At 36.2% G+C, this 26,570-nt stretch overlaps 2 protein-coding genes across 3 annotated transcripts; both read right to left on the bottom strand.

Moving 5' to 3' along the window:
- Positions 1-1,610: 1,610 nt before the first annotated feature.
- Positions 1,611-19,961, bottom strand: LOC127950705 (regulator of nonsense transcripts 1). 2 transcript variants are annotated; one of them, XM_052547889.1, is made up of 24 exons: positions 19,535-19,961; positions 18,411-18,547; positions 17,347-17,436; positions 17,095-17,262; positions 15,316-15,496; positions 15,072-15,233; positions 14,765-14,852; positions 14,417-14,515; positions 14,085-14,193; positions 13,293-13,452; positions 13,095-13,213; positions 12,174-12,338; positions 11,854-11,968; positions 11,412-11,555; positions 9,886-10,099; positions 9,635-9,752; positions 8,923-9,079; positions 8,582-8,724; positions 7,406-7,580; positions 7,111-7,192; positions 6,067-6,228; positions 5,152-5,375; positions 4,877-4,999; positions 1,611-3,898 (listed from the first exon to the last, which is right to left on the bottom strand). In XM_052547889.1, the coding sequence occupies exons 1-23, from the start codon at positions 19,703-19,705 to the stop codon at positions 4,880-4,882; spliced, it is 3,303 nt and encodes a 1,100-aa protein (XP_052403849.1). In that variant the 5' UTR covers positions 19,706-19,961; the 3' UTR covers positions 1,611-3,898; positions 4,877-4,879. The 2 variants fall into 2 exon arrangements, with proteins under 2 accessions (XP_052403849.1, XP_052403850.1); XM_052547890.1 differs by having other exon boundaries at positions 14,768-14,852; positions 19,535-19,891.
- A 2,338-nt stretch (positions 19,962-22,299) lies between these two features.
- LOC127951484 (pyroglutamyl-peptidase 1-like) lies at positions 22,300-26,570 on the bottom strand. The gene is made up of 5 exons (XM_052549365.1): positions 26,235-26,570; positions 25,210-25,262; positions 25,012-25,128; positions 23,512-23,744; positions 22,300-22,796 (listed from the first exon to the last, which is right to left on the bottom strand). The coding sequence occupies exons 1-5, from the start codon at positions 26,263-26,265 to the stop codon at positions 22,604-22,606; spliced, it is 627 nt and encodes a 208-aa protein (XP_052405325.1). The 5' UTR covers positions 26,266-26,570; the 3' UTR covers positions 22,300-22,603.

The following is a 26,570-nucleotide window of genomic DNA, read 5'->3' as shown; positions in this document are numbered from 1 at the left end:
ACCATCGGTGGACAGCCATTCAGGTCTCTCCAGAGATTTTCAATAGGGCTTAAGTCAGGGCTCTGGCAGGGCCACTCTAGGACATTCACAAGTCCTGTGTTGCTTTGGCTGTTTGCCTTTGTTTGGGTCACTGTCATGTTGGAAGGTAAAGCACACTTTACTTTTGGGATGGTACTACTTTTGGGTTTCCTGTGATGCAAAGCAGCCTTTTCTTTATCATTACTCCAGTTTTTAGTGTCACGTGATCTTTTAGAGGTCATTACAATTTATGACTCATTTCTGATTATGATGAAAACAATTTTGCTGCTTCATATTTTGAATGGAAATGGCTCGTTAAAGAAAGAAAAAGAGATATGTTCCTTTTCAAACCATGTCCAATCTATTTGTTTTACCACAGATGGACTTTAATCAATGTGTTGAAACATTCAGCTTAAGAGAAATAGAGTCACTGGAGATCAATTTCAATTATGTAAATGTGATTTCAGTGTTTTTATTTTTAATAAATTTGGACACTTTTAAAAGTCTGTTTTCACTTTCTGATTATGAGGTATGGTGTGTAGATATATATACATGTATGTTATTTTTTAAAAACTATGTTTTTACTGTCTATGGTGTTATGGTAATTAAAAAAAAAAAAAAAAAAAAAAAACATCCTTAAGCTGATTTGCTGTGAACACAGTCACACACATGCTTACATCTAAAATATATATTTTACCTTTCATTAGGTGTGTAACAGCAAGCAACATGGATTAGGAGCATGCCAGTGAAGTCAAATTCATTTTCAAAGTCCAATAATTAAGTCTGACTTTGTGTGAACTATAAGAAAAAAGCTAAATGACCATACAGCAAAGTATGATTTATGTGTGATTGATGAACATATGACCTCTATCACTAAAGAAGATGACACATTGAGTTTCTGCAATTAATACAAATTAATGTTACTTTGGAAAAAAGCAAGTTCTTACTGTATTTATAGGATTTAACATTCCTTTTTTATTAAGGATATACACATCATGAACAAGCGTCTTAAATCTAAACAGTCTTTCACATGCAATTGTCTTTTCACTCGAGACCACAGAAATCAGGTTGTGAAAAAGTCAATACATGAAGTATGTTCCCTTGCTGTAATCTAGCATACAACAGGTTAAAAATGCAATGGAAGCTCGTTTCTGCCACAGGATGAAAAATTAAGGTAACATGACATCTCACAATCCACTTTTTCTTGCAATTCTGAGAAGAAAAAAAAAGTCTGAATTGCAAGAGAAAAGCGAAAAAAATGAAAAACATTTTTTTTTCTGTGGCAGGAAAAAAAAAAAGCAAGATATAAACTCAGAATCCAGAGGAAAAAGTAAATACAATGCACAATGCATACTTGGAAGTGCAAGAAAAAGAGTTTTTCTTCTTCAAATTTTAAATAAAAATTCTTCAAAAATCTAAATTGCAAATTGCAATTATAACTTTAAATAAATTTGTATTTTGTGGCGGAAACAAGCTTTCATTTACAATTCCAAAAATGTGCGCGCACACAAAAAGAATGACAAAAAAAAAAAAATCAATATCTAAGCTGCATTAAAGATCATACACAAGACGATGAAGAACAGAGAATGCCATTGGGTGAAAGAAAGCAACATTTATTCATAACAGTAAGAAGTACATATTGTGGGGGTGAAAACTTTTTCCACAAAACAAAATCCTGAATTATACTTCATAACCTGATGTTTTTCCAGTGTTCCTCTTCATTGCAAGTTAAAGCATATAAATGCATTGTACATTTCAGTCAAATTTGATGCAATTTTCGCAGCAGAACCTCTTTGTACTCGATAAAAACCAGAAAGCATCGCTGTGGATCACCTTGGCCTTGTTGAGGATGTTAGTATCTCATTGTCAACAGTCTGGCTGATGTCAAATCTAAGCACTGATATTTACAGTTTAAGTATGAAAGGTGAAAACTAAACTGTATACAGGAATTTCAGAGAAAGGAGTTCATACTAAAATGAGAGGTTAACATGAAAGTCGCATAAACATTTCTGCGACCCCGGTTATGAACGAATCATGATTGTCTTGTTTGCAAAGGAAAAAAAAGAGAAAGCGAAGGATGTGAACTTAAAACGAATCGGTGCTCAATGCTATAAAATGCGAGAGGTGGGTAATATCAAGTGTGGAGTAACAGCAAAGGTACAAACACTCCAAAGTAAAAGTACAAAGTTGAGGCGACTGGTATCGGTCAGAACGGATGTTAAAAGCTGCCGTAAAACTCTGAATGGGTCCATTGAAACCAAATAAACTCAAGCAATTTCCACACTGAGAGAGGTTACGAGAACTTCGCGTTACAAATAAAACTGCGAGCTATTAAGAAGAGAGGGAAAAGCAAATAGAATGGGGGCAAAAAGCAAAACTACAATCTATAATAACACAAATAATAATGAAGGAGGGCATTCTGGAAACACACAAACACACACACACCTGTTGGCGGCGTAAAACCGCTCGCTCTCACTGACATCGTCATTATCATCATCATCATCACAACGCAAGAGTGCAAGACGAGCCTCTCACGGTCAGACACAAAAACAGCGAGTACCTCACCTGTCTGTGTTTTACTTAGGTGCGGCGATCTCCTTCCGCTTTCTTTGAGGCGCAACTAAAGCAATTCGGGCTTAATGATAATATTACTGCGTCCTGATTGGACAGAATAGCAGTGGGAGGGGCTTACTGTGATTGACATTCGTCTCACATCAAATCGAACAGCGTCACACGAGCAAGTTTCACCTGATTGGACAGAACAGCAGTGGGCGGGGCTTGCTGTGATTGACACATTTTTGTCTCAGATGATCGCGTTTCACCTGATCGGACAGTGGGAGGAGTTTGCTTTGATTGACACATCAAATCGAACAGACCCAGATGAACGAGTTTGATTTCCTGACCCACAGATCCCGGCTGGTTATGGATCGTTTTTCGAAGCCGCAAGCTGAAATAGAGCACTTGGGACAAAAAAAAAACGTTTTAAAACAGAGGAAAATAAGAAAGGATAGATCCGTCGGTCCCTCGGCAAAGAACTGAATACTAAAAAAAGGAAATGTTAAACTTCCCAAAGCTATTTCTAGCCCGTATCACCTAGCAGAGAGCGGATGAGATGTGACATGCCCTCCGTTCGACGCGGCACGGACTTCAGACGGAAAACGTTCCTCAAAGTTGAATCGTCCTTCAGAGTGTCCTAGCACCTCGGGATGGAGACGAGAGGCGCTCCGAAAACAAAACACGAAGACTCTTGGCCGCAGGCGTCCGTTCTCTCAAAGATGTGCGCGGTGGTAGAACCTGAATGTCAGATGTCAACTTTAATGGGAACTCTATTTTCCTGAAAATCAGCTGCTTGGAAAGCGTTTGTAATTACTTTAAATACGTCACCCCCTCTCTCAGCTCGTGGAGACGACAGAGCAAGCGTGGCTTTTGCAGGTAGTTTTAAGAGAACTTCATCTTGGCTCCGTCTCTGTTGACAGGGCAAGGCCTGAGGCTGACGTCGGCAGCCAGGCGCGAGAGAGAGAGAGAGAGAGAGAGAGAGAGAGAGGATGCTGGGAAGGGTCCCTTGCGCTCCAGGAGCCTCCTCCACGCTGCGGATCGAAGATCTCGTGTTTGGTCTCCTCCTAACACTGCGTCTCCCCTCTCCTCCCCGTCCTCAACGAATGGTGGATGTGTAGTCCGCCACTCACACGATCTCGTTCGTCCTGTCCAGCTTTACTCCCTCCTGTGATTGGTTTGATTCTCTCCTGTTGCTCTCACACCATGGTGCTTCAGTTGTAACAGTGGTAAACGGGCATCCATGTTTGTTCTTTTTTTATATTTACCCATATTTAAAATGCTGATGAACTAAGCACAGCACAGGCCTAGCTCCTGTTCCAACAACCTGCGGACACAGACGGAGAAACACGACAGCGTTAGCAATGTTTTCCATTCATAAACAGCTAGAGCAAAAGAGGAGCAGAATTAAAACACAAAGATGTTACTGTGAACCATAATTAGCTACCGTTTTTAAAACTGAACAAAACTAAACAAAATCCATGGAGAAAAGGGCAAAATTGCTCCTGTAGTCTACACTGAAGACATAGAGCGCCCTCTCGTGGCTGGAGACGGTAATGTTTTCTCTTGGTTCTAAATAAATGCGACTTATAGTCCAGATATGTTTTATTCTTCGTCATGACGTATTTTTGGACTGATGCGACTTATACTCAGGTGCGACTTAAAATACGGTATACATAAAAAAAATAAAAATAAGAAACCGTGCCGGAAAACTCAATGCATTTTGGGTATCGGCTCTTAGGCATCAATAAAACAGATGATTTAATGTATGATGAACAGTACAAATAAGTAAGATTTTTTAATGTTTGAAAGAAGTCTTTGGACTGCATTTATTTGATAAAAAAAATCAGTAATATCATGAAATATTATTTAAACAATTTATTAACTTTTCAATTTGAATACGTCGTAAAATATAATTTATTCCTGTGATGCACAGCTGATTTTTCAGCATCATTCCTCCAGTCTTCAGTGTCACATGATCTTCAGAAATCAGAATAATATACTGCTCAAGAAACATTTCTGATTACTATCAATGTAGAAACAGTTGTGCTGCACAATATTTTTTTAGAAAAATATATACAATATCTATGTGGAAACTGATAAACATTTTATTTTTCAGGATTCTTTGACGAGTAGAAAGTTCAAAAGAACATGATTTACCTTAAGCATTCTTTTTAAGGTTACATTTGATGAATTTAATGCGCCCTTACATGTTAATTTCTTTTAGAAAATGCACATCTGACTCTGCATCTATGCTTTGTCTTTTAAGGTGTGTGTGTGTGTGTGTGTGTGTGTGTGGTCTTACACTCTAGTACTGTGAGAGTCCCGTCACTCCTCCGTGTTGATAAGCCCGTTCTCCCTGGTAGGTGGAATCCTGGGAAAGCGCCACGTCCATCTGGGATTTGAACTCATCACCCAGGTAGCTATCCTGTTTCACACACACACACACACACACACACACACACACACACACACACACACACACAAAAACAACATGTAAAACAACAGAGTTAACTAAACAAGGTCACACAGCCTCAAGAGGCGTATGTCTCTTATAGAAGTGTGGTGATGTGAGATCACCTGAGAGAGCTCGGGCTGGGACAGTCCAGGCTGGCTCATCTGTGACGGCTGGCTCATGGTGATGTAGCCCTGGGTCAGTGGACCCTGAGAGAAGGGCTGGGACACTAGATCCTGACTGGCCTGGCTGCTTGACATGTTGGCCTGTCCGCTGCCGTGATTACCGGTGCCACGGTTCCTCTGACGACCTCCACGACCCCCAGTCTTACCTTTAGGAGCACCACGACCTGTAAACAGAGGGAGAACTGATTTATATAATATTCACGATTCAGTTCTGCTTCACCTCTCGTCACTGCATCCATAGCTTCTTTCTATATCTCTCTAAAAGTAGCTAATAGGGGCTGGGTGGTATTTCGAGTTATTACCATATATATATTCTTTATAAGCTTAGATCGATATACAGTAGTTTGAGACGTCAGTGAATGAACGCTGAAGACGAAACAGAAACAGAAGCGCAATAATTCTGGCTGAAATATTTGTAGTTGGTCAATGTGATGCATGTAGAATTTTAAACTTACAAGTAAATGTATTTTTATGATGGCACTAATTGTAAAGTGACTGTGGTAATCAAAAACGTCTCTGCTTTTAATGTTTTAACATCGTAATGTTACAATGTTAGAATAAAATGTGATTTTGACGTTTTTTGCACATAATATATATAGGCTTATATTGTTAAATTCACTTACTGTTTCGTTGGACAACATTGAGCGGTATGTAATAATATATATATATTTAATACGGATACAGTTTTTATTTTTTTTAAATCCAGATACAAAAATGAAAATACTGAGATATATACATTGCATGTTGCAAAATCGGCCAAAAAATAGAGAGATGATTTTTTTCCCATAGTAGCTAATGTCATTAAAAAGGCAATACAAAATACTAGTAAGGCCAGTCCAGGTTTCTTGTTCTCACCGGCAGCGGGTCCGTTCACCTGTCCCAGGTACCCAGGCGGAGGCATGGGAGGCATCATCAGATTGAACGGGATGGGGATGTTCATGGAGCCCATGGGGTTCGGCCCGGTCCCGATCATGCCCACCTGGTCATGGGTCTGGAAGTACATATTAGACGGACGCCCTGTAAAGACACACAAGCAGTGACAAATTACATTTAGATTTCCCCACAAATAAGCATTTCAAAAACACCTCATTATTAAACAACAGCGTTATTATCATTGATACATCATTAACATTTTTGAATTAGATATTTTAAGTTTTTATATTGATGTTAAAATTCTTATATAAAATAGTTATCTTTTATTTATTTTAGTTTAAAAATCTGTTTCATCCATGCATTTTTATTTATTAGTTTATTTAGATTTCAATATTAATTTAAAAATAAGTTCACGGTTTTCATATTTCATTTCAATTACTTTTTTTTTTTTTTTACACTTCGAGTGACTTTATGGCTTCAGTTTTAGTAAACGTTGTAACGTTTAGTAAACTGATCAATTCAATTAGTTTGAACATGTTGATTAACAAGAAAAATACCAAATAACACTCTTTCTATAAATAAGCATTTTCTCGTCATTAAAAAACAGTGTTATTTTATTATCAATAATATACTATTACAATTCTTGTTCATATTGTGAATTAAATATCTTTTGTATATTAATGTTTAATATATGTTTAATTTTTATGTAAAATGGTTATATATATTTTTCTCGTCATTTGTATTTATTTTTGTCTAAAATTGTTTTTTAATTTTTATTTTATTTCAATTATTAGATTTTTTTTTTTTTTTTTTACTTCAAGTGACTATGGTTTCAGTTTTAATTAACGTCAACAGAATAACACTGGATCATTTTGGTTGATGCTTAAACTAACCAAATCAAATTAGTTTGATCATGTTGATTAACAACAAAAATACCAGATAAGAATTATTTTTGTAAATTAGTACAGATCTTCTGGAGCTGCACTGTTTTGAGATGTAAGCAGTGGTATGTGATGGTTTTCTCACCAGTGCTGCTGCGATCATACACAGATCCAGGAATCATGGCCTCTCTCGCGTCATACATGGCAGTACTCATGAAACGGGCTCCCTGAAACACAATTTCCATTATTAGCAGAAATATTGTGTTATATACATGTGTTTTTCCCCCTTATTTGAAACTTCTTTGTTACCTTGATGGTGAATGTAGCGTTACAGATGCATGTTAATAATGCATGTTGTAATTAATCAGATTTGCATGCACAGAAAACATGACTATTTCTGCACTAGAATTAACCCTGATTGGTGTGTGTGTGTTACTCACAGGGTTGATGGTGTTGACCAGCTTGCGTGGTTTGCTGAACTGCATGAGGCTCTCTCTCAGGTTGTTGAGTGGTCCTTCCACCAGAACCTTCTGCTCCTTGTAGTAGTTGAGCAGGTGGTTCCACAGAGGCTGCTTGGACAGAGCCTTAGGGTTGCCCACAATGATCACGCCATATCTGCACACACACACACACACACACTTGAGCGATCAACCTACACTTGTGCACAAATGCATAAAATATACAATGCATATACAATGTTTCACAAAACTTCAAATTTCAACATTTCTGCATTCCAAATTTAATGACCAAAGAGCATGTCTAAAAAAAAACTGAATTCTTAAAAATGCTACAATCTATTGAAATTTTAGCACAAATATTGCCTGAAATGTGTCATCTAAGAAATTTTGTTGTCTATTTTACTTTTTCTGTGTTTTATATTTTACAATTATTATCAGAGACAATCAAATTAAATGTAAATTTAATACATTTTTAAAATTCAAATAAAGTGACATTTTTATTTTATTTGTTGACAAAGTGCTGCACACACACAAAAGTTTGCCGTATAAATTAAAACATGAATAAAAATAGATTTTTTATATTTAATAAAACACGTTATTCTTTATTACTACTTAGCACACATGTAGTAGCACATATACTCTACAAAACATGCAATATAACAAAACAATAAAAAATACAATTGTCATACTTTCTTCAAATAAAACCAAACTTTTATTTTGGTGGTTTGTGGCGAAGACCTTTGAGTTTGTGTGTGTATCTAACCATAGTTTTTCTAATGAAATGGTGAAATGCTGGTGAAGTGACTCTCAGAGCAGCGCTGGAGAAGTTTGCGTGTTCATGTCCTCATTTTATTAAGGTGACAGACACTAAAAACACCACAAACACATCATGTGTGCTTCAGCGTTAGTAGTAGATGAAACCGAGACATGCAAAAACAGATCAAGTTTATAGCACTATTTTTATTTATTCTGCCAAAACTTGCCATATCCTGTGACATTCTATTTTATAAAGCAAACTCCATTTTTATGACTGGAATCTGCAATTTTGTCTGTGTTAAACATTTTAGTTTAAATGCATTTCTGCCGTGCATGCAGACAGCTGAATGACACTGACCGTAACATGAGGTGTAATTTTTAATCTAAGTCTGCTATTGTTACCTGGCTCTGGTTAGTGCCACATTGAGACGCCGTGGGTCGTTCAGGAAGCCGATGCCCTGGTGCTCATTAGCTCTGACACAAGACAGGATGATGAAGTCCTTCTCTCTGCCCTGGAACGCATCCACGCTGGCGATCTCCACCTCCTGTAGACACACACACAGAGACATCAATACATCACTGACACACTGGATGCCAAACAGCCATTAGGTACTACAGCAATAACAATCTCACAGCAAAATGCGCTTTTCTTCACACCCTAGAATGCCCCAGTGCGTGTCTAGAGTACACTTATGCAACAGAACGGCTGAAATCAGTCTACAGGTGTAGTCTGGACTCTGTACCTGGTATAGTTTGGTGTGCAGAGAGCCGCTGAACTGCATGTACTGCACCAGGTAAGAGCGCTGGCCCTCGTAGGGTGTAATGATGCCGATCTGGTCGGGTTTGGCTCCGGCTTTCAGCAGACGGGTGGTGATCTTCTCCACATTAGACGCCTCGGTCCTGAACACACAGAAGATTTTATCACACCGGCATGTGTGAAAAACACTTTGCATGATGCTAATCTGCCATGATTGGTCTCATGTTCATTTCATCTGGCCTGTAATGAATGATGATGCAGCATTACCAGGAAAACAGCTATTTTTCCTGCTCTAAAAGCGCCACCTAGTGGCAAATAATGAATTTGCTTTTAAATTCAGACCACAGGAAAAGACTCATGTTGGAGGTCAACATTTCTGATTTCAGGCTGAATTACTGTAAAGTGATGGTGTTCTTTACTGTGGTTGAAAAATTACTTTCTAGGAATAATAACAATAAAAAAAAAATTTAACAGGTCATTTTATGTGATGTATAGAGGCATACATCTAAAATCTTATATAACAATTGATATACACAGGAATACAGTAATTAGTTTTTTAACTACTCTGGCCCTGACTCCCAGAAACAGTGTGAAGCCAACCTATCAGATTGAGTCTTGCTGTTTTGAGAAAGTGTTATTGCGTGCACAATATGCATCAGATATTTATGTTAAGAGTGGGATATGGTGTTCAAATGTACCTGTTGAGATAGGAGGTGCCAGAGCTTGCGATCTCCTCCTGGCCTTGAGTTACATAGAAAAACATGGGCTTATCGGGCTGAGGCCACTGGAAGTCAAAGCCTTTCTTGATGCGATCGGCTGGAGAACAGAACAGAACATCATCACCATGCGGCTACACAAAAATGTTGTCTCTATGATCTATACTGACGTAGTGCAATATCAACTACATAGAACTATATTAAAAAAAATAAATAAACTTGAGATGACGTACTGGCGGTGACCCCGTTCTGCAGAGAGCCCTCGTAGAAGATGTTTGAAGGGAAAGCGCTGAGGGCCGGGTGCATGCGGTACTGCACCTGCAGACGGATGGGTCTGATGCCCAGGACCACCAGCCTCTCAAACAGAGACTGAGACAGACCTGCTTTAGCTGCTTTCTTGCACATGACCACAGGACCCAGCTGACAGTGGTCACCCACCAGAATCAGCTGTCAGAGGGAGAAGACGGTACAGTTACTAAACAGAACATTTATACAAAAATCTGACTGTTCCAGAGTAAAAGTCACTTTTTTAACATCTAAATACCGTATTTTCCGGACTATAAGTCGCACTTTTTTTCATAGTTTGGCTGGTCCTGCGACTTATAGTCAGGTGGGATTTATTTATCAAAATTAATTTGACATGAACCAAGAGAAATGAACCAATAGAAAACATTACCGTCTCCGGCCGCCAGAGGGCGCTCTATACTGCTCAGTTCTCCTGTAGTCTACACTGAAGACATAGAGCGCCCTCTAGCGGCTGTAGACGGTAATGTTTTCTCTTGGTGCTTGGTTCTAAATAAATGCGACTTATACTCCAGTGTGAATTGTGTATTTATACAGTGTCTATTTATACGTATTTTCATATTCATCCTTGTTTTATATACAATTAAAAGCAATGTTATTTACAAAGATATAAGTAGTTTTTTTATATCCTGAACTTTTCTTTTCTTTTAATTGTAGTTAAAGTTGAAGTAATTTTTGTTGTTTTTGTCATTATCATTAGTTCATTTTTATTGTCAATTCGGGCCAAAAATAGCACTCTTGTGATATCGGTTATCAAGATTAATACATCATCTGAAAGCTGAATAAATAAGTTTCACATAAACAGAACAATATTTGGCCGAGATACAACTATTTGAAAATCTGGAATCTGAGGGTGCAAAAAAATCTAAATATTAAGAAAATGCCTTAAAAGTTGTCCAAATGAAGATCTTTAGCAATGCATATTACTAATCAAAAAGTATGTTTTGATATATTTATGATAGGAAAATTACTAAATATCTTCATGGAACATGATCTTTACTTAATATCCTAATGATTTTTGGCATAAAAGAAAAAAACGATAATTTTGACCATTGCTACAAATATACCCAAAGTGACTTATGACTGGTTTTGTGCTCCAGGATCACATTTCTCAACAATCACCTGTATGTAATGCAAGAGGCCAATGCATTAACTGTGCTAAAATATTTTAATCAAGTTATTTTTTTCACAACTAATTAAAGTTAACGTGTGAAACTGACAACCCAAATAATAACACATAATATTTGGAGTGAAACTAATACACATTTTATCATCAGTAATTTACATTATTTCTGAATGTATAAACAAAATATGACTTTTTTTCCTCAACAATGCAATTTTGACCCAGTGTGACATGTATTCAAGTGACTTGTTTTCCAGAAACTGTGGTGTGTTTGGGTAATGTAAAGTATATGTGTGGTAACATTCACCGTGTGATAATTGGCCCGTCACATACCTGTTTGGCCCCGAGCACCACTGGCACCATGCATTCGGGCTCCGTGGCCTGTGTGCTCTCATCGATGAGGATGGAGCGAAACTGCATCTTAGCCAGGCGAGGGTCACCCGCACCCACACATGTGCAGCAGATCACATCTGCATTCTGAGGAACAGAGAGAGAGAATGATGTTTGCAGGCCTGTGCTACAGATGGGCTAATGGATCATGCATGCAAAGAAAAAAATTCAACTTTTTCATTGTGTGTGTGTGTGTGCATGTGCTAACTGCAGGGGAAAATGCACCACACAAAAACATTCCCCATTTCCTTTGCCAAAGAAAACTGCTTCAGCATTATTGTGCTCCACCGCCTGCAGCGTTTATATAAATAAACACACAGAAAATGCACTAGAAAAGCTTGACAATGCTGTGCAATTCCAGCATTTGGTGAAGTCAGACATGTACCATGAGCAGCTCTCTCTCAGCGGTTCGTTTGAGAGCTCGGTAGCGTTTCTCATCAGAAGACGACAGCTCGCCAGTTTCGTCCTTCAGCTGCTGCAGTTTCTGCAACTCTGGCATGCTGCAAAAAACACAGACACACATCAGTCCTCATAAGATCTCTGCCGAGCATTCGAAATGAAATAGACATTTATAGATTAAGATAAAAAAATAAATCTTAACCCTAAATCTGAGTGACAATTATAGGCATGCCAACCTCTGCGCACCATTCATAACACAAACACAGAGGGTCAAACAGTGAGCATTAAGAACAGAAAAGTCTGCACCTGTCCATGTTGCGGATCTGATTGTGCAGAGCCAGGAAAGACACCGGGGAATCGATGGCCTCACGACTCTTAGCGCACAGACGAACCACCTTCAGCCCCGTCTGATGGATCTTCTCTGTCAGCTGATCCACTGCGATGTTACTCGGAGCACAAACCAGAACCGGACTAAACAATAAAAACAGACACAATGCAAACACTCAGTTGATATTATACGGCCATATTTTTTCTAAAATCATTTTTATCTTTACATCTTCCTAGATTCCATTTTTTTCCCTTTCTTTTTTTTTTTTTTGGATTTTTTTTATATGGTAAAATTACATTTTACAATTCAAAAAGCATGTGTAACATGCATACAATATAATTTTTTAAGTCTGTTTTTATTTTGATTTAATTCAGACATATCAAAACCACTGATAATCACACAAAGCCATAAAATATTAATTTAATTAATCTTATAAAATTTGATCAAATTAACATTTAGTAAGCAAAGTGCTGCACAACAGCACTATAAGGTTTATGCTTTAAATTAAAGCATGCAACAAAAACTTAAAGTAAGGGAAAAAATATATTATAGGTCATTTTAATGACAATTTTTTCAACCTAATCTTAATCTCTTCATATTTAAATAGTAGTGTTTTCTGTTGTAATATTCACAGACACTAGTCAATATCACAAGTTAAGTGTACAACTTTTCTCTTGATTGATGCATTTAAAATTTACCAAATACTATGATATTCTGTGTTATACTGTTAATTAAAATTGTGGTAATCATAGGAGTCTAACAATACAGAAATGTAAAAACGACATATGATATTACATTTTAAACATAGTAGCAAAGTAAATTAACTTTATTTCATGTTGAAATTGCAAAATGCATTGGAAATGTAAGTGGAAACACTGTTGCGAGGGAACAAGTCTCACCCATTGCCCTGTCTGGCCAGATGATAGACGATGGTGGCAGAGGTGACAGTCTTTCCGGTTCCTGGAGGCCCCTGGATCAGACTCAGGGGTCGCTGCAGCACCGTCTTCACAGCATAAACCTACATTGTTGCACAACACCTTGAGTCTCAGAAACCTGAAGAGCAAGGGCTGAATCGAAGGCTTTAGACAGCTCTCTACCTGTGAGTGGTTAAGATCTGGCAGGCCCTGCGCAGTGAAGCGTTTGGGCAGCTGGCATTTGATGATAACGTCCTCCACCTCGTGACCCAGCAGCTTGTGATAGATGTAGCCGGACACAGAGGTCTCGTCCACAGCAAACGTCTTCAGGGCGCTCTGCATGCTACAAAACACAAAGAAAAAGTTGAACTGTGTGTCCACCATTAGATTATTAGACCGTCACAAAATTACAAATAATCAGGACTGGAGCTTTCAAGCTTTGAAAAAGTCGCAAAAGATGAATAAAAGTGTCACAGGAGGAGTCTGAGAGATTCGTGCATTGAAATATATACCCTGTGAAGTCTTAATGTGAAAAACAGAGTGAAGTTCATGTAGTTTGTTATGCAATTAAATCTTTTTAGACTCAGAAAGCTCAAGGTCTCCATTGATTGTAATTGCATGTTTAATTGCATAATTATATAGGGTAACTAAACCAAAAATAAAAACATTTCTGCTACATGCAATAAAAGGTTTACAGAAACAAAATGCATGCAACAAATTAATTGATTTCAGCTAGCTTCAGCATTTCTTTTTTTACATTTTTATTTAGATTACCTTGATTTTTAGGGAGAATAAGATATATATATTTTTTTTAATCCAATTTTTTTTTTTTTTTTATTTAAGCTAGTTGACAAGACATTACATTTAAATTACTAAAAACTAATAATAAAACAAATAAAACCGGTATATAATTTAATGGACTATATATATGTAGTTTAATGGACTAGTGAAAGTGTAAGTGATAGTAGGACTAACCGGTCAAAAGATGTGGATTTCCAGACAAAGTCCACCTGGAAGTTATGTGTTACCTCCACAGGTGCACCAGCACTGCTGCGCAGCTCGATGGCGATTTCATCTCCATAATCTGAGAGGATCTTAGTTAAAGGGATCTACTGATATAAACAGTGACTGCAAAACTCACGATGCAAGTGCCCTGCAGAGGTTGCAATTATGTTGCTATGTAGTTACAAGGATGTTCTGGGTGGTTGCTTTTCAAGTCATTAATGCATGCCCAAGCACATTATCAAGAGAAAATAATAGCTGTCATTGTGTGACAACAGCGAGTTTGATCATTGCTGAAAGGATACTGTCCGGGACTTTGATGACGTGTCCGATCCCTTTCCACAGCGGAGCCATGTCTCCTTTATACCGCAGACAGATCTCGTCTCCTTGCATCAGTCGCATGTCTAATAAACATCAACCCACAGAGAAAACACAGTCAGAGAGACCACATCCTGTGGATTTATGCTCTTCTAACAATAATCGAGCTATATATCCATCACATACACAGTACAGCACCACAAACACACATGCACACACACGCGTGCGCACTCAGGTCCGTGCACACATCGATGAGGGATGCATGGGACACGTGTTAGGGATGGGATGGATATGAACCACTGGTAGACACAGAAGATGATGAAAGTAATTATTACCACCTGAATCCGTCTTGGGCAGAGTGAAATAAGCTATCCGCTTTTTATTCAGTCCCAAATCCCACCTCACTGTTATATTGTCTTGAGTCTGAATGAAAAAGACAGGAGACAAGCAAGCAGAATAAATATCACATGTTTTGACATTCACAGTCTAACATTACAATTTCCTGGTGAACAACAACACTAATGAAGAAAATGAATGTCTTCTGTTGCACTCCATAATTCAAGCAGAAAGTTAACCAAAGGTATATTGCATCAACACTAGTTTAACCACAGGAATAACTGAAGAGCAGAATGGTTTTCATACTTGGGACTCTTTGAGTTTCTTGTCATAGTCAGCCTCTAGTTTGACCAGCGGCCCAAAGATGTTCTGGTACTGATAGGCATCTTCATATCGCAGCAGAACGTGCTGAGGTTCCTCGTCCACTCCAGGTTTCTCCAAATCTTCCAGGGTCGCCGTTGGGTTTTCCTGCAAACGTGACAGAGCGTACAGTCATACAACAATAGCATGCTGGAAACGGTGTTCGTGTGCATGAGAAAGTTCACGATACCTTCCAGAGCTCCTCGAGTTTATTGATCTGCTGTGCGGTGATCTGACGTGCCCTCAGCTGCTCCTGCTCGGACGGGATCTTCACCAGCCAGGACAGGAAGCAGCGGTCCTGGATGAGGGGCTGCCATTGAGAGCTGTCCCAATTAATGTCCTTCAGACTGCTCTGACTGGCACACGGCTGCCTGAACACACACACACACACACACACACATGAAACAGAGGCACTGCACATGCTTGATAAGCAATGGTGGACAGCTTCTGATAAAACCAGCACCAGATTAAAAAAATATATAAAAATATAGACTGTTGTGGTTTCAGAGCGTCGAGTGGTGTGATTACATTTTCACAAAACTTTTCAAATAACAAACATTTAAAAAAAAATTTATATATACAGTACAGACCAAAAGTTTGGAAACATGACTATTTTTACTGTTTTTGAAAGAAGATTCTTCTGCTCATCAAGCCTGCATTTATTTGATCAAAAATACAGAAAAATACAGTAATATTGTGATATATTATTACCATTTAAAATAATAGTTTTCTATTTGAATATACTTTAAAGAAATAATTTATTCCTGTGATGCAAAGCTGTATTTTCAGCATCATTCCTCCAGCCTTCAGTGTCACATGTAACATCAGTCGATCACATGATCATTTAGAAATCATTCTAATATTCTGATTTATTATGAGTGTTGGAAACAGTTCTGCTGTCTAATATATTTGATGAAGAAAAGGTTCAAAAGAACTGCATTTATTCAAAAAAAAAAAAAAATCGAATATATTTTCTTTACTATCACTTTTTATCAATTTAACACATCCTCGCTGAATAAAAGTATTGATTTTATTTAAAAAAAAAAAAAGAAAAAAAAAATTACTGACCCCAAATTACTGACCAGTAGTGTATATTGTTATTACAAAATATTTATATTTTAAAAACATAGCTTCTTTTTGTTTTGTTTTTTTTACTTAAAAAAAACAAAAAACAAAAAAACAAAATGAGGTTTCTGTATTTTTGATCAAATAAATGCAGGCTTGATGAGCAGAAGAAACTTCTTTAAAAAACATTACAAATAGTAATGTTTCCAAACTTTTGGTATGTACTGTATATTTATATACATATAAAATTTCAGATTGCAAAAGACACTTTATGATTTCATGGAGTACTATATGTAAATTGAAATAATATGTATGTACACCTATGACTGCTCGAATTAAAAATAAAATAAAATTAATTCAGTCAACATGAGGTCAACTCCACACAAAAAAAAAATTGTGTTTGTATACATTGATTTAATTTATGCATTTATTAAATAAAATATTTATAAAAGTTACATAAAACATTTATGCATTTATCTATGAATATGCAATCACAGACACATTAAAAGCAATTATGCTAGCACACGAGGTGCATAAAGTACAGACCTGGTTCCTTACACACCCACTCTACTTTATTACGTAAAATTGAAAATACACGGGACTTTCCCATGTCACATTTTCAGAAAGCATGTACTGTCACAGATGCAAAAGTGTCTAAAAGCTACACATTATCAATCTTAAATTAATCTTGTAAATACAGTTTGTGTCATACTCAAACAATAAAGAGGACATTCAGCATGATTTTTGTTGTTGTTACTAAAACCAATGACTAAACCTCACTTTAATTACTGATGCCTACAAGACATCAAATTAGATTTGGGTCAACCTAATCAAAATAAACTTTTTTTTTCCCAGAATTACTGAATCTGAGTTTGTGAGTCAGAATGAAAGGCAAATGTGTCACCTGCACAGAAGCACCACGACAGAGTCGGCTTTAGCCGGGATGAAGCCGAGCAGGAACACATTACGGCAGCCGCAGTTATAGCACTCCAGAACCGTCTCTCCCAGCGGCCCGTCCTTATGCAGCGTCACCTCCTTACATTTGGCCCTCACCAAGTGGTTCACAATATGACTGAAATATCAAATGTGACAAGAATAATCATTTTAAGTTTTAAAAAAGCTCTGGTTAACCAAATGATTGGACCGGTGCACTCACCTGCCAGAGGTGTTTCCGCGGCCGTTGCAGAACCATTTCTTGCTGGTGTTGCAATAGACAACACATGCTGGATCATGGATGCCACAGTAGCTACAAACACACAATAACCAGCTCACAAAATGATAATACTTGCATACAATACCATTCGAAATTTAGAGTCAGTATGATTTATTAAAGTTCCCTAGTCTCTTCTGCTAATCACAGATGCATTTACTTGAATACAAATACAGTAAGTGCAGTAATATAATTACAATTTCAAATAACGTCTTTCTATTTAAATCCATTTTAAAATGTAATTAATTCCTGTGTTGTTCTGCATCATTACTCCAGTCTTCAGTGCCACGTTATCTACAGAAATCATTGTAATATACTGCTCAAGAAACATTTCTGATTATCATCAATGTTGAAAACAGTTCTGCTGCTTCATATTTTAGTGGAAATCGCGTTACATAACTTTTTAGGAATCTTTGATGAACAAAGTTAAAAAATATTTAATATTCGATTATAATCAGATACATTCAAATGTAATATTTGAAATAGGGATTACAGATTATGAATATATAAAATAAAAATACAATTAAAACTGGGAAAGTTTGGTGAAAATAATGACAGAATTAAGTCTGAAAATATAAACTTCCCTTTACACAATCATATAAAAAGCTGCAGCTAATGCACAGTAACCAGATAAAACACAAAAAGCTAACATAACAATTTAATAAAATAATAACCATTTAAACACATCTGCAAGTTATAATTATTACCATACAAATGAAACCCCTCTAATCAAATATGCTCTTAAAAACAGTTGTAATTCAATAGTCATTCTGAAACACATAAACCTCTGACATAAACAATATAACACATGTTAAAAAACAAAAAAAGATGCATGTTATTATAACACCAAAATAGCTAAGAAATCTCTCACACACCACTGCAACAGATCATTATAACTACCTTCAAACACAAAATTTGCATTTCAGAGAATCGTGCATCATTTTATTTCTCTCACAGCTACAGACACATGATAACAGCGCGAGAGATCAGGGCAGGTGTGTTATCCGTACCTGCAGGCGTGCACCGGCAAATCTTTAGTGTAGTAAGTATCTTCCTCATCCTCCTCAAAGTTCAGCTCGGCTAGAAGTTGGCTGGTCTTCACCACTGCATCGTCTCCGTTGGGCAGAACACCATCAGGCCCATTCACCTAAACGCAAAATATTTCACCTTAACACCACCGTTTTCAAACAAATCTCAAATTGTCCAAGCGTGAAACCAGGAGATTCAATCCAGTGCACATTCAACCCTCAAAACACACACATCTGCAACTTACACCAACAGAAACGCAGTTAAATCAAGTAGAAACATACAACTGATTAACTGAAACAACTTACTCAGCTGCATATACTTCAAACAAAAAAGAAAACACATGTTTTGAAAGCTTCTGCTAATGCACAGTAACCAGATAAAACATAAAAAGCTAAGAAAACATCAATTTAATAAAATAATTACCATTTAAACACATCTGCAAGTTATAATTATTACCATACAAACTAATCCCCTCTAATCAAATATGCGCCTAAAAACAGTTGTAATTCAATAGTCTTTCTGAAACACATAAACCTGTGCCATAAACAATATAACACTTGTTAAAAGTCAAATAAGATGTTATTATAACACCAAAATAGTTAAGAAATATCTCACACAGCACTGCAACACATCATTAATATAACATGAATATAGTAAACAAAGACACACCTGTCATCTGCAGCTAACTGTAATAAAACAACATCTCTGAGAATAAGCTGTTATGACATGCTGATAAGTATTATAAGAAAATAGTTTATTATCAACACAAGTGTAAGTTAGTTCATCCTGAAAGTACGCAAATACACCTGAGATCTGCAGCTAATCAACCAAAACAAGGTTTTTGACGTAACGTACTTCACCACAGATAGTAAAATAGGAGCTATTATATGTAGTTTAGTTTATTAGCATATTAAACTTGTATTTGTACACTTCTGTAGTTCACAAAAGTCCCCCTGAAAACTCTCTCCCTCTCTCTTCTGACGGCCTGCTCTGTCGTTGCTAACGCTAACGCGCGGCTAACGCCTGCTAGCTCGCCATATTTGGACTCAAACGCGTTGAAAGACACCTGACATAAGGCTTTATTCTGTGTTTTGTGTGTTTATACCTGGCTGTCGAGTTGACTCTGAGTGTGGCCCTGAGTTTGGGTCTGGCTGGGCAGCGTGAAGTCGGTGAACTCGAACTCGGAGCCCTGCGTGTCGGCCCCGAGCAGCTCCGCTTCCTCCGTGTCCAGGAAGGTGAGCGTCTGCGAGCTCGGCCCGTACGCCTCCACACTCATCTTTTCCTTGCTTCGCTGGCCGCCTTTATCGCAAGAGACACCGAGTAATCCCTCAGCGGTGGGGGGAAACGAGCGACCGACGTTTGTTTTGATTCGAAGTGAAGAGAAGGAAACGGCGCGCGAGGAGCTCGTGCAGAAACGAAAGCAATCGATTCCGGAGAAGACTCGACTCCCACTCGAGCGCGGTGACGTCACGGGGCGAGCGGAAGCGCAACCGACGTAGAGGCGATGACGTCTACACGTTTGTTTTGTAAATATATTGCTGTCAAGGAAAGTAAAGACCATTAAAGAGCTTCTGTCAATTGTACATTGTTTACAAATAGAGGTTTAGCTCTTCTGAAATATTATATGAATCTTAGGAAAAACATTTGACCTCATATAAGCCGACTTTGGTTTAAAAGTCTACATAAAAACAATATGTGACTCTGGAGCACAAAAGCAGTCTTAAAGGGTTAGTTCATCGAAAAAATGAAAATTATCTAATTAATAACTCACCCTCATGTCGGTCCAAACCCGTAAGACATCCGTTCATCTTTGAGTCACAGTTTAAGATATTTTAGATTTAGTCCGAGAGCTCTCAGTCCCTCCATTGAAGCTGTGTGTACGGTCTACTGTCCATGTCCAGAAAGGTAAGAAAAACATCTTCAAAGTAGTCCATGTGACATCAGAGGGACAGTTAGAATATTTTGAAGCGTTGAAAATACATTTTGGTCCAAAATAGCAAAAACTAAGACTTTATTCAGCATTGTCTTCTCTTCCGTGTTTGTGTGAGAGAGAGTTCAAAACAAAGCAGTTTGTGATATCCGGTTCGCGAACGAATCATTCGATGTAACCGGATCTTCTTGAACCAGTTCACCAAATCGAACTGAATCATTTGCCTGACTGAACTGCTGTGAAGAGAGAGCTGAAGATGAACACCGAGCCGAACTGGACAAAAGATTGACTCGTTGCGATGCTAATGCAATGAAAAGCATAAAACTTTCCTCTAGTTATCTCATAATTTTGTATATTAAATTTGTATACTGTAATTACAATTTTAAGATAATTTATAAATCTTATTTACATTTTGATCTTTAATATAATGATGAATATTATAAATATAGATTATAATTTATTAGAAATTTTACTTTTATAATTTCATTATGTGTGTGTGTTTAATTGGAATAAATAAACTTAAATAATGCAGAAAAAATTTATTCAGAGCTACAATTTGTAAAAAAAAAAAAAAAATATTGGCAAAAAAGGAAACACAACATAAGAGGAAGAACAACAGTGTCTACACAAATATGGCAATGCATACATAATAATCACCACTGTAATAAATGCCAGAACGTTTAATACAATGGATCTATAGAAACAAAGAAAGTTAAAGATAACAGTGTTTTAGGCAACATAAAAAAAAATTAGACTCACAGAATAATCAGTTTGGTCCACTGTGTTTGTGATCGATAACAGATTCCAGTAAAAACCATAGAAAAACCAGCTAAAGAAAATTAAAACCAAGTTTTATGTTTATAATATCATATAATACACTGAGAAATTATGGTGTAATATAATATAATATAAAATAACATCCAGCATTTTGCATAGAGTATGAAAGAATTTTAAGGAGACAATCTTGAGTATCGTTCTTACAATCATCTCATTGAAATCATTCACATTTCATTGAAACAACAAAATTAAAAACCAAACCGTTGTCTTAACAGTGCTGAAAGAATTACTCGAAAGGCATTGGGTTCAGACGTCCTTATGTTTTATGTGGGACCCTGGACGTAAATGGCTTGAAATGAGGAAAAACATATTTCGGTTTGATGCTTATATCCTAAAGCCTGTGTCCTCACGTTGGCACTTTAATAACCAGACAGATGTGGTTATTATTTTGTATATCACTATCCAGCAGACAGATCATAGCTTTTATTTTGTCATAATTCTAGGTGTCCTCTACAATTTTTTTTATATTTTTCAATTTGAGCAATTTTTAAAGTTTTTTTAGACTCTTTATTTTTCAATTTTTTAAATATTATTTAATTTCCATATGTGTTTTTATTTTTATTTTGAATAAGTTTGTTTTTATATTTTTTTTTCCACCTTAGTTACAATTTCAGTAATTGAGTTTTTATTAATATTTTACATATATATATATACACATATATATATATATATATATATATATATATATGTATATATATATATATATATATATATATATATATATATAAAATATCAATATAGTTTCTAATACTTTGAATGATTTTTGTTTTTATTATTTTGATATTTTTATTTTTGTTAGTTTTAGTAATTTAGCCAATTTTAGCTATTTTTATATATATTTTAACTACAGTATAGTTTTTTTAAATAGTTTTAATGAGTTTTGATTTTAGTTAAAGCTGTAGTAAGTTAGTTTATATTCCATTTAAATTTTTTCATTTAAATTTTAGTTGCTGGCCATGCCAGATTCTATGGCAATTTTCATGGTGAGAAAAATGTAACATTAAAATTTGATTTAATAATAATAACCCTGGTTTAAAAGATTTTATACTACAGACATACTTTATCTGGTGAATAATGATTTTAGAAATTCTGCCTCTATTAAAAAAAAAAAAAAAAAAAAAAAAAAAAATTGAAACATGGTTTAAAGATCTCCATGTATACGTACTGTTTTCAAACTTCCAACTCTTTTTATGCATAAAACCAAATCTCTGCATGTTTCAAGTTTAGCCCATTAAAGTGCTTTCCTGACTATTTGAACACAGCCGTAGGATTGAGTTTAGCACACAAGCTGCATCTCAACCCAGCTGACTGATCCTAGTATGTAGCACACGGATGTCTTCAAATGAGCATGAACTCTTGAATCCAAGCCGAGGCTAGATAACAGCGTACGAGACTCGGCCTGTGCTCTCATTGGTTGTGCAGACAGGGTTTCTTTCCCTTGTTGTTCTCCATCAGTTCGAGCATCTCCAGGATGACGGCCCTGAGCGCCCGAGCGAGCTGCTCCGCGCTGTAGGGCTTCCCCAGAGGAGGAACGTGCACAAACGCAGACCTGCCCTCGCCCAGAAACAGAGACGTGTAGTAGGTGTAATCACACAGATACCTGCGGAGAGAGGATACAGAATACTTTTATATATAAAAAAATAAATAAAGAAAACAAGCAAGCAAATCCAGATGAGAAAAAGTAAAGCAGTTTTTTTAAAGCATTCCTTATAAAAGCAAATTTAGTAAATTTTCATTAGCTACTCTCATACGACCTTTAGGCTATATGTGACCCTGGACCACAAAACCAGTCATAAGGGTCAATTTCTTTGTAATTGAGATTTATACATCATCTGAAAGTTGAATTAATGGTCTTTCCATTCATATGGTTTGTTGGTTTATCTATTTGAAAAATCTGAGGATGCAAAAAAATCGGAATTTGAGAAATTCACCCTTTAAAGTTGTCCAAATTAATTCTTAGCAATGCATATTACTAATCAAAAATTAAGTTTTGACATATTTACAATAGGAAATGTACAAAATATCTTCAAGGAACATGATCTTTATTTAATATCCTAATGATTTTGGGCATAAAAGAAAAATGTATAATTTTGACCCATTCAATGCATTTTTGTCTATTGCTAAAAATATACCCCATTATGACTTATGGCTGGTTTTGTGCTCCAGGGACACATATATGCAAACATCTGTGATGTGAAACAGCTTACTCGTCACAATACCCAATAAAAAAATAACATGCACTTCTTATGGTTCTTTCATGATTTATTTTGTAGATTCTGCATGTTGTAAACAAACACGAAAGAAGAGCATTTTACCTGCCGGCGTCCTTTGAGACGGACACAGAGACGCCGAGCCCGGAGGAGTTGACTCTCTTGCAGACGGCGTCCATGTCTATGACAGACTGAATGCAGTCGGGTCCTCCCTCCATACAGCAGCGTGACTCCGGACAGAAGCTGCAGTTATCCAGCCGCATGTAACCCCGGTTATGACCACACTGTTCAAGAGTTACTGTTGTGGCCATCCCGGACACTCCAACATGGACCACTAACTTTGGAGAGGGGGGGGGGGGGGGCAGAAAAAAAAAATTTTAATTATTTTTTATTGCTCAATTATAAAGAAAGTTATAAAGAAGTTATTACCACTATAATACTGACTAAAATATTTTTTTTTTATGTTTAAATGAAGTCTGCTCACCAAGACTGCATTTAATGTTGAAAAACACAGTAAAAATAATAATATTGCTAAATATTATTACAATTAAAAAAAAACTTTTCTATTTGATAATATATGTTTCCACTAAAATATTGGGCAGCACAATTGTTTTCAGCAATGATAATAATCAGAAATGTTATTAGAAATAATTTCTGTAGATCATGTGACACTGAAGACTGGAGGAATGATGCTGAAAATACAGCTGTGCATCACAGAAACATATATTAACATAGAAAATAATTAACTTCAAGAAATCAGTTTGTTTAAACTAAAATAACATTTCACAATATTACTGTTTTTACTGTATTTTGGTCAAATACATTCAGCCTTGTTGTGCTAAACTTTTCTGGCCAGTGTATTCTGATATGATGAGACATTTTGATTAAAATAATTACCGTATTTTCCAGACTATAAGTCGCACTATTTTTCATAGTTTGGCTGGTCCTGCGACTTATAGTCAGGTGCGACTTATTTATCAAAATTAATTTGACATGAACCAAGAGAAAACATTACCGTCTACAGCCGCCAGAGGGCGCTCTATGCTGCTCAGTTCTCCTGTAGTCTACCACTGAGCATCATAGAGCGCCCTCTCGCGGCTGGAGACGGTAATGTTTTCTCTTGGGACTTTGTTTATAAATAAATGCAACTTATAGTCCAGTGCGACTTAAATGTTTTTTTCCTTTTCATGACGTATTTTTGGACTGATGCGACTTATAGTCCGAAAAATATAGTAGATGCATTTCATCATACATAAAAAATAATCTAAAATATACAGAATTTTAATTTTACTACATGTGTACACAGATCAATTACCATTATTAAATAACAGAGTATTAGTTATATATACAATAAATATCATTTAAATATATATTTATTTTGAGCATAGTTTTATTTATATGCTATATATATATATATATATATATATATATATATATATATATATATATATATATATATATATACACACACACATAGACACATATATATATATATGTATATGTGCATGTATAAATATATAAAACATACTTTTTTAATACAACACTCTGTAGACATTTAGCATCACTAACTAATAAAACTAAACAAACATGACATCGATGTGTTACTTGAGGAAGCTGCTGTTTCCATAGAGACGGCAGAAGACTCTGGACCGCCTGATACTCCACAGGAACCTCAGCGACGTGAAGCTTTATATCGTGACCCAGACCCAGCTTCTCCAGCTCCTGACCAGAGCACATCACAATCAGGTGAACAGACAGTGAGTACAGCTCATAGCTGATTTCCTCGCAGTGAGAATCTCATACCTGTACTGCCACCCAGCTGGCATTGACAGCGTGTTCACCGAACGGCTCAAAGCCTGCAGAAACACAATCACAGAGCAATGCAATGCAATGTCTCACTACAGCACGATTCAGATCAAGCATTTCACATAATGACACTGAACTGAATAATCAATCATTTCCTCAGGTAGGTCTCTTTTATCACTCTCACTTTCCTTTCACCTAATAAAATCATTTCAACTCAGAATAATATTTCTTTATGTGTTAAATAGTCGAATTATAAAAAAAAATTCAATAATCCAGTCATTGTCACCTAAAAACACTTTTTTTTAGCAGACTTTAACAATAATATTTCATTGCAACGTGTAATTATCAGATGGTACTGAACACATTTTTTATAGATTCCAAATAGGGTTATTGTTGTTGCAGTTTTTGTTCTTGCTATTGACATTTTTGTTAATTGGAACAGAGCTGAAATAAAATACAAATCTGAAATTATTCTGTGACAAGTAACTGAAATTTTTTTAAGAACTAAATTAATAAAAACTAAACTAAAAATAAACCTGAAATAAAAATAAATTAAACCTAAACCAACAGCAAAAACTAATAAGAACGAAAAAGGCACATAAATTACACAAAAAAATAATAATAAAAATAAAATATATATATATATATTAACGTTAAAAGTCCACAAACACCACAATAGTATTACCATAGTAAAAACACACAAACACTGAAAATTAAGTTGTTATAAGTAAATATTTAAAAACACCAGAAATAAATTAAAATAAAAGAAATACAATTAATTGAATGAATAAAATAAATTACGCTGTCCAAGATTACATTCTACTTCCCGATAGTTTGGTTAGTGGTAGTACTTCGATATAAATAAGTGTTTTATTCAGTTTAGTTTTATATTCGGTGTAAAAGACTTTCGGTTGTAATGACGATCATTTGCGTCATGAATAACATCAGTGACGGTAGAAAAACTCTCAAAACTAACACAACAATCACACGAGGCGTCGAAACACCCCTTTATCAGAGTTTACCTGTCACGATAACCATTTTCTTCTGCTCCATCGCTGAGAAATCAGAGAGTTTCGATCAAGAACAGATTCAGTTTCAGATTTCATCAGACGAGAGATCTTCACGAACTGACATAAACACACATCTTCCTCTCGCTGTCTGAACGGAGACCAGCGCCGCCGCTGGACAACAGCGCCACCTGCCGCTCCGGATGTGTTTCATTAATACATACTAGCAACGTGTAACATACATAGACTGTATAAAAACAGGTATATAAACATATCATCGCTTTATAAAAGTCCTTGAAAGTCTTTTTTGTCTTCTTTATTTGTAATTTATTTATGTCTACCTCTCAGATC

This window comes from Carassius gibelio, chromosome B2 (assembly GCF_023724105.1).
Source record: "Carassius gibelio isolate Cgi1373 ecotype wild population from Czech Republic chromosome B2, carGib1.2-hapl.c, whole genome shotgun sequence".
In the NCBI taxonomy this organism is placed as follows: domain Eukaryota; kingdom Metazoa; phylum Chordata; class Actinopteri; order Cypriniformes; family Cyprinidae; genus Carassius; species Carassius gibelio.
This window is presented reverse-complemented; position numbering and strand designations above follow the sequence as displayed.

What these genes read in the sequence shown, in the direction of transcription:
- LOC127950705 (XM_052547889.1), bottom strand. Translation starts at nt 19,705, where the DNA reads ATGAGTGTGGAGGCGTACGGGCCGAGCTCGCAGACGCTCACCTTCCTG. An exon ending in AGAGTCAACTCGACAGCCAG is followed by an intron (nt 18,548 to 19,534) that starts GTATAAACACAC and finishes TTTTGCGTTTAG; the next exon opens with GTGAATGGGCCTGATGGTGT. An exon ending in TTGCCGGTGCACGCCTGCAG is followed by an intron (nt 17,437 to 18,410) that starts GTACGGATAACA and finishes GTGTGTTTGTAG; the next exon opens with CTACTGTGGCATCCATGATC.
- LOC127951484 (XM_052549365.1), bottom strand. Translation starts at nt 26,265, where the DNA reads ATGGAGCAGAAGAAAATGGTTATCGTGACAG. An exon ending in GGAAACAGCAGCTTCCTCAA is followed by an intron (nt 23,745 to 25,011) that starts GTAACACATCGA and finishes CCCTCTCCAAAG; the next exon opens with TTAGTGGTCCATGTTGGAGT. An exon ending in GTCTCAAAGGACGCCGGCAG is followed by an intron (nt 22,797 to 23,511) that starts GTAAAATGCTCT and finishes CTCTCTCCGCAG; the next exon opens with GTATCTGTGTGATTACACCT.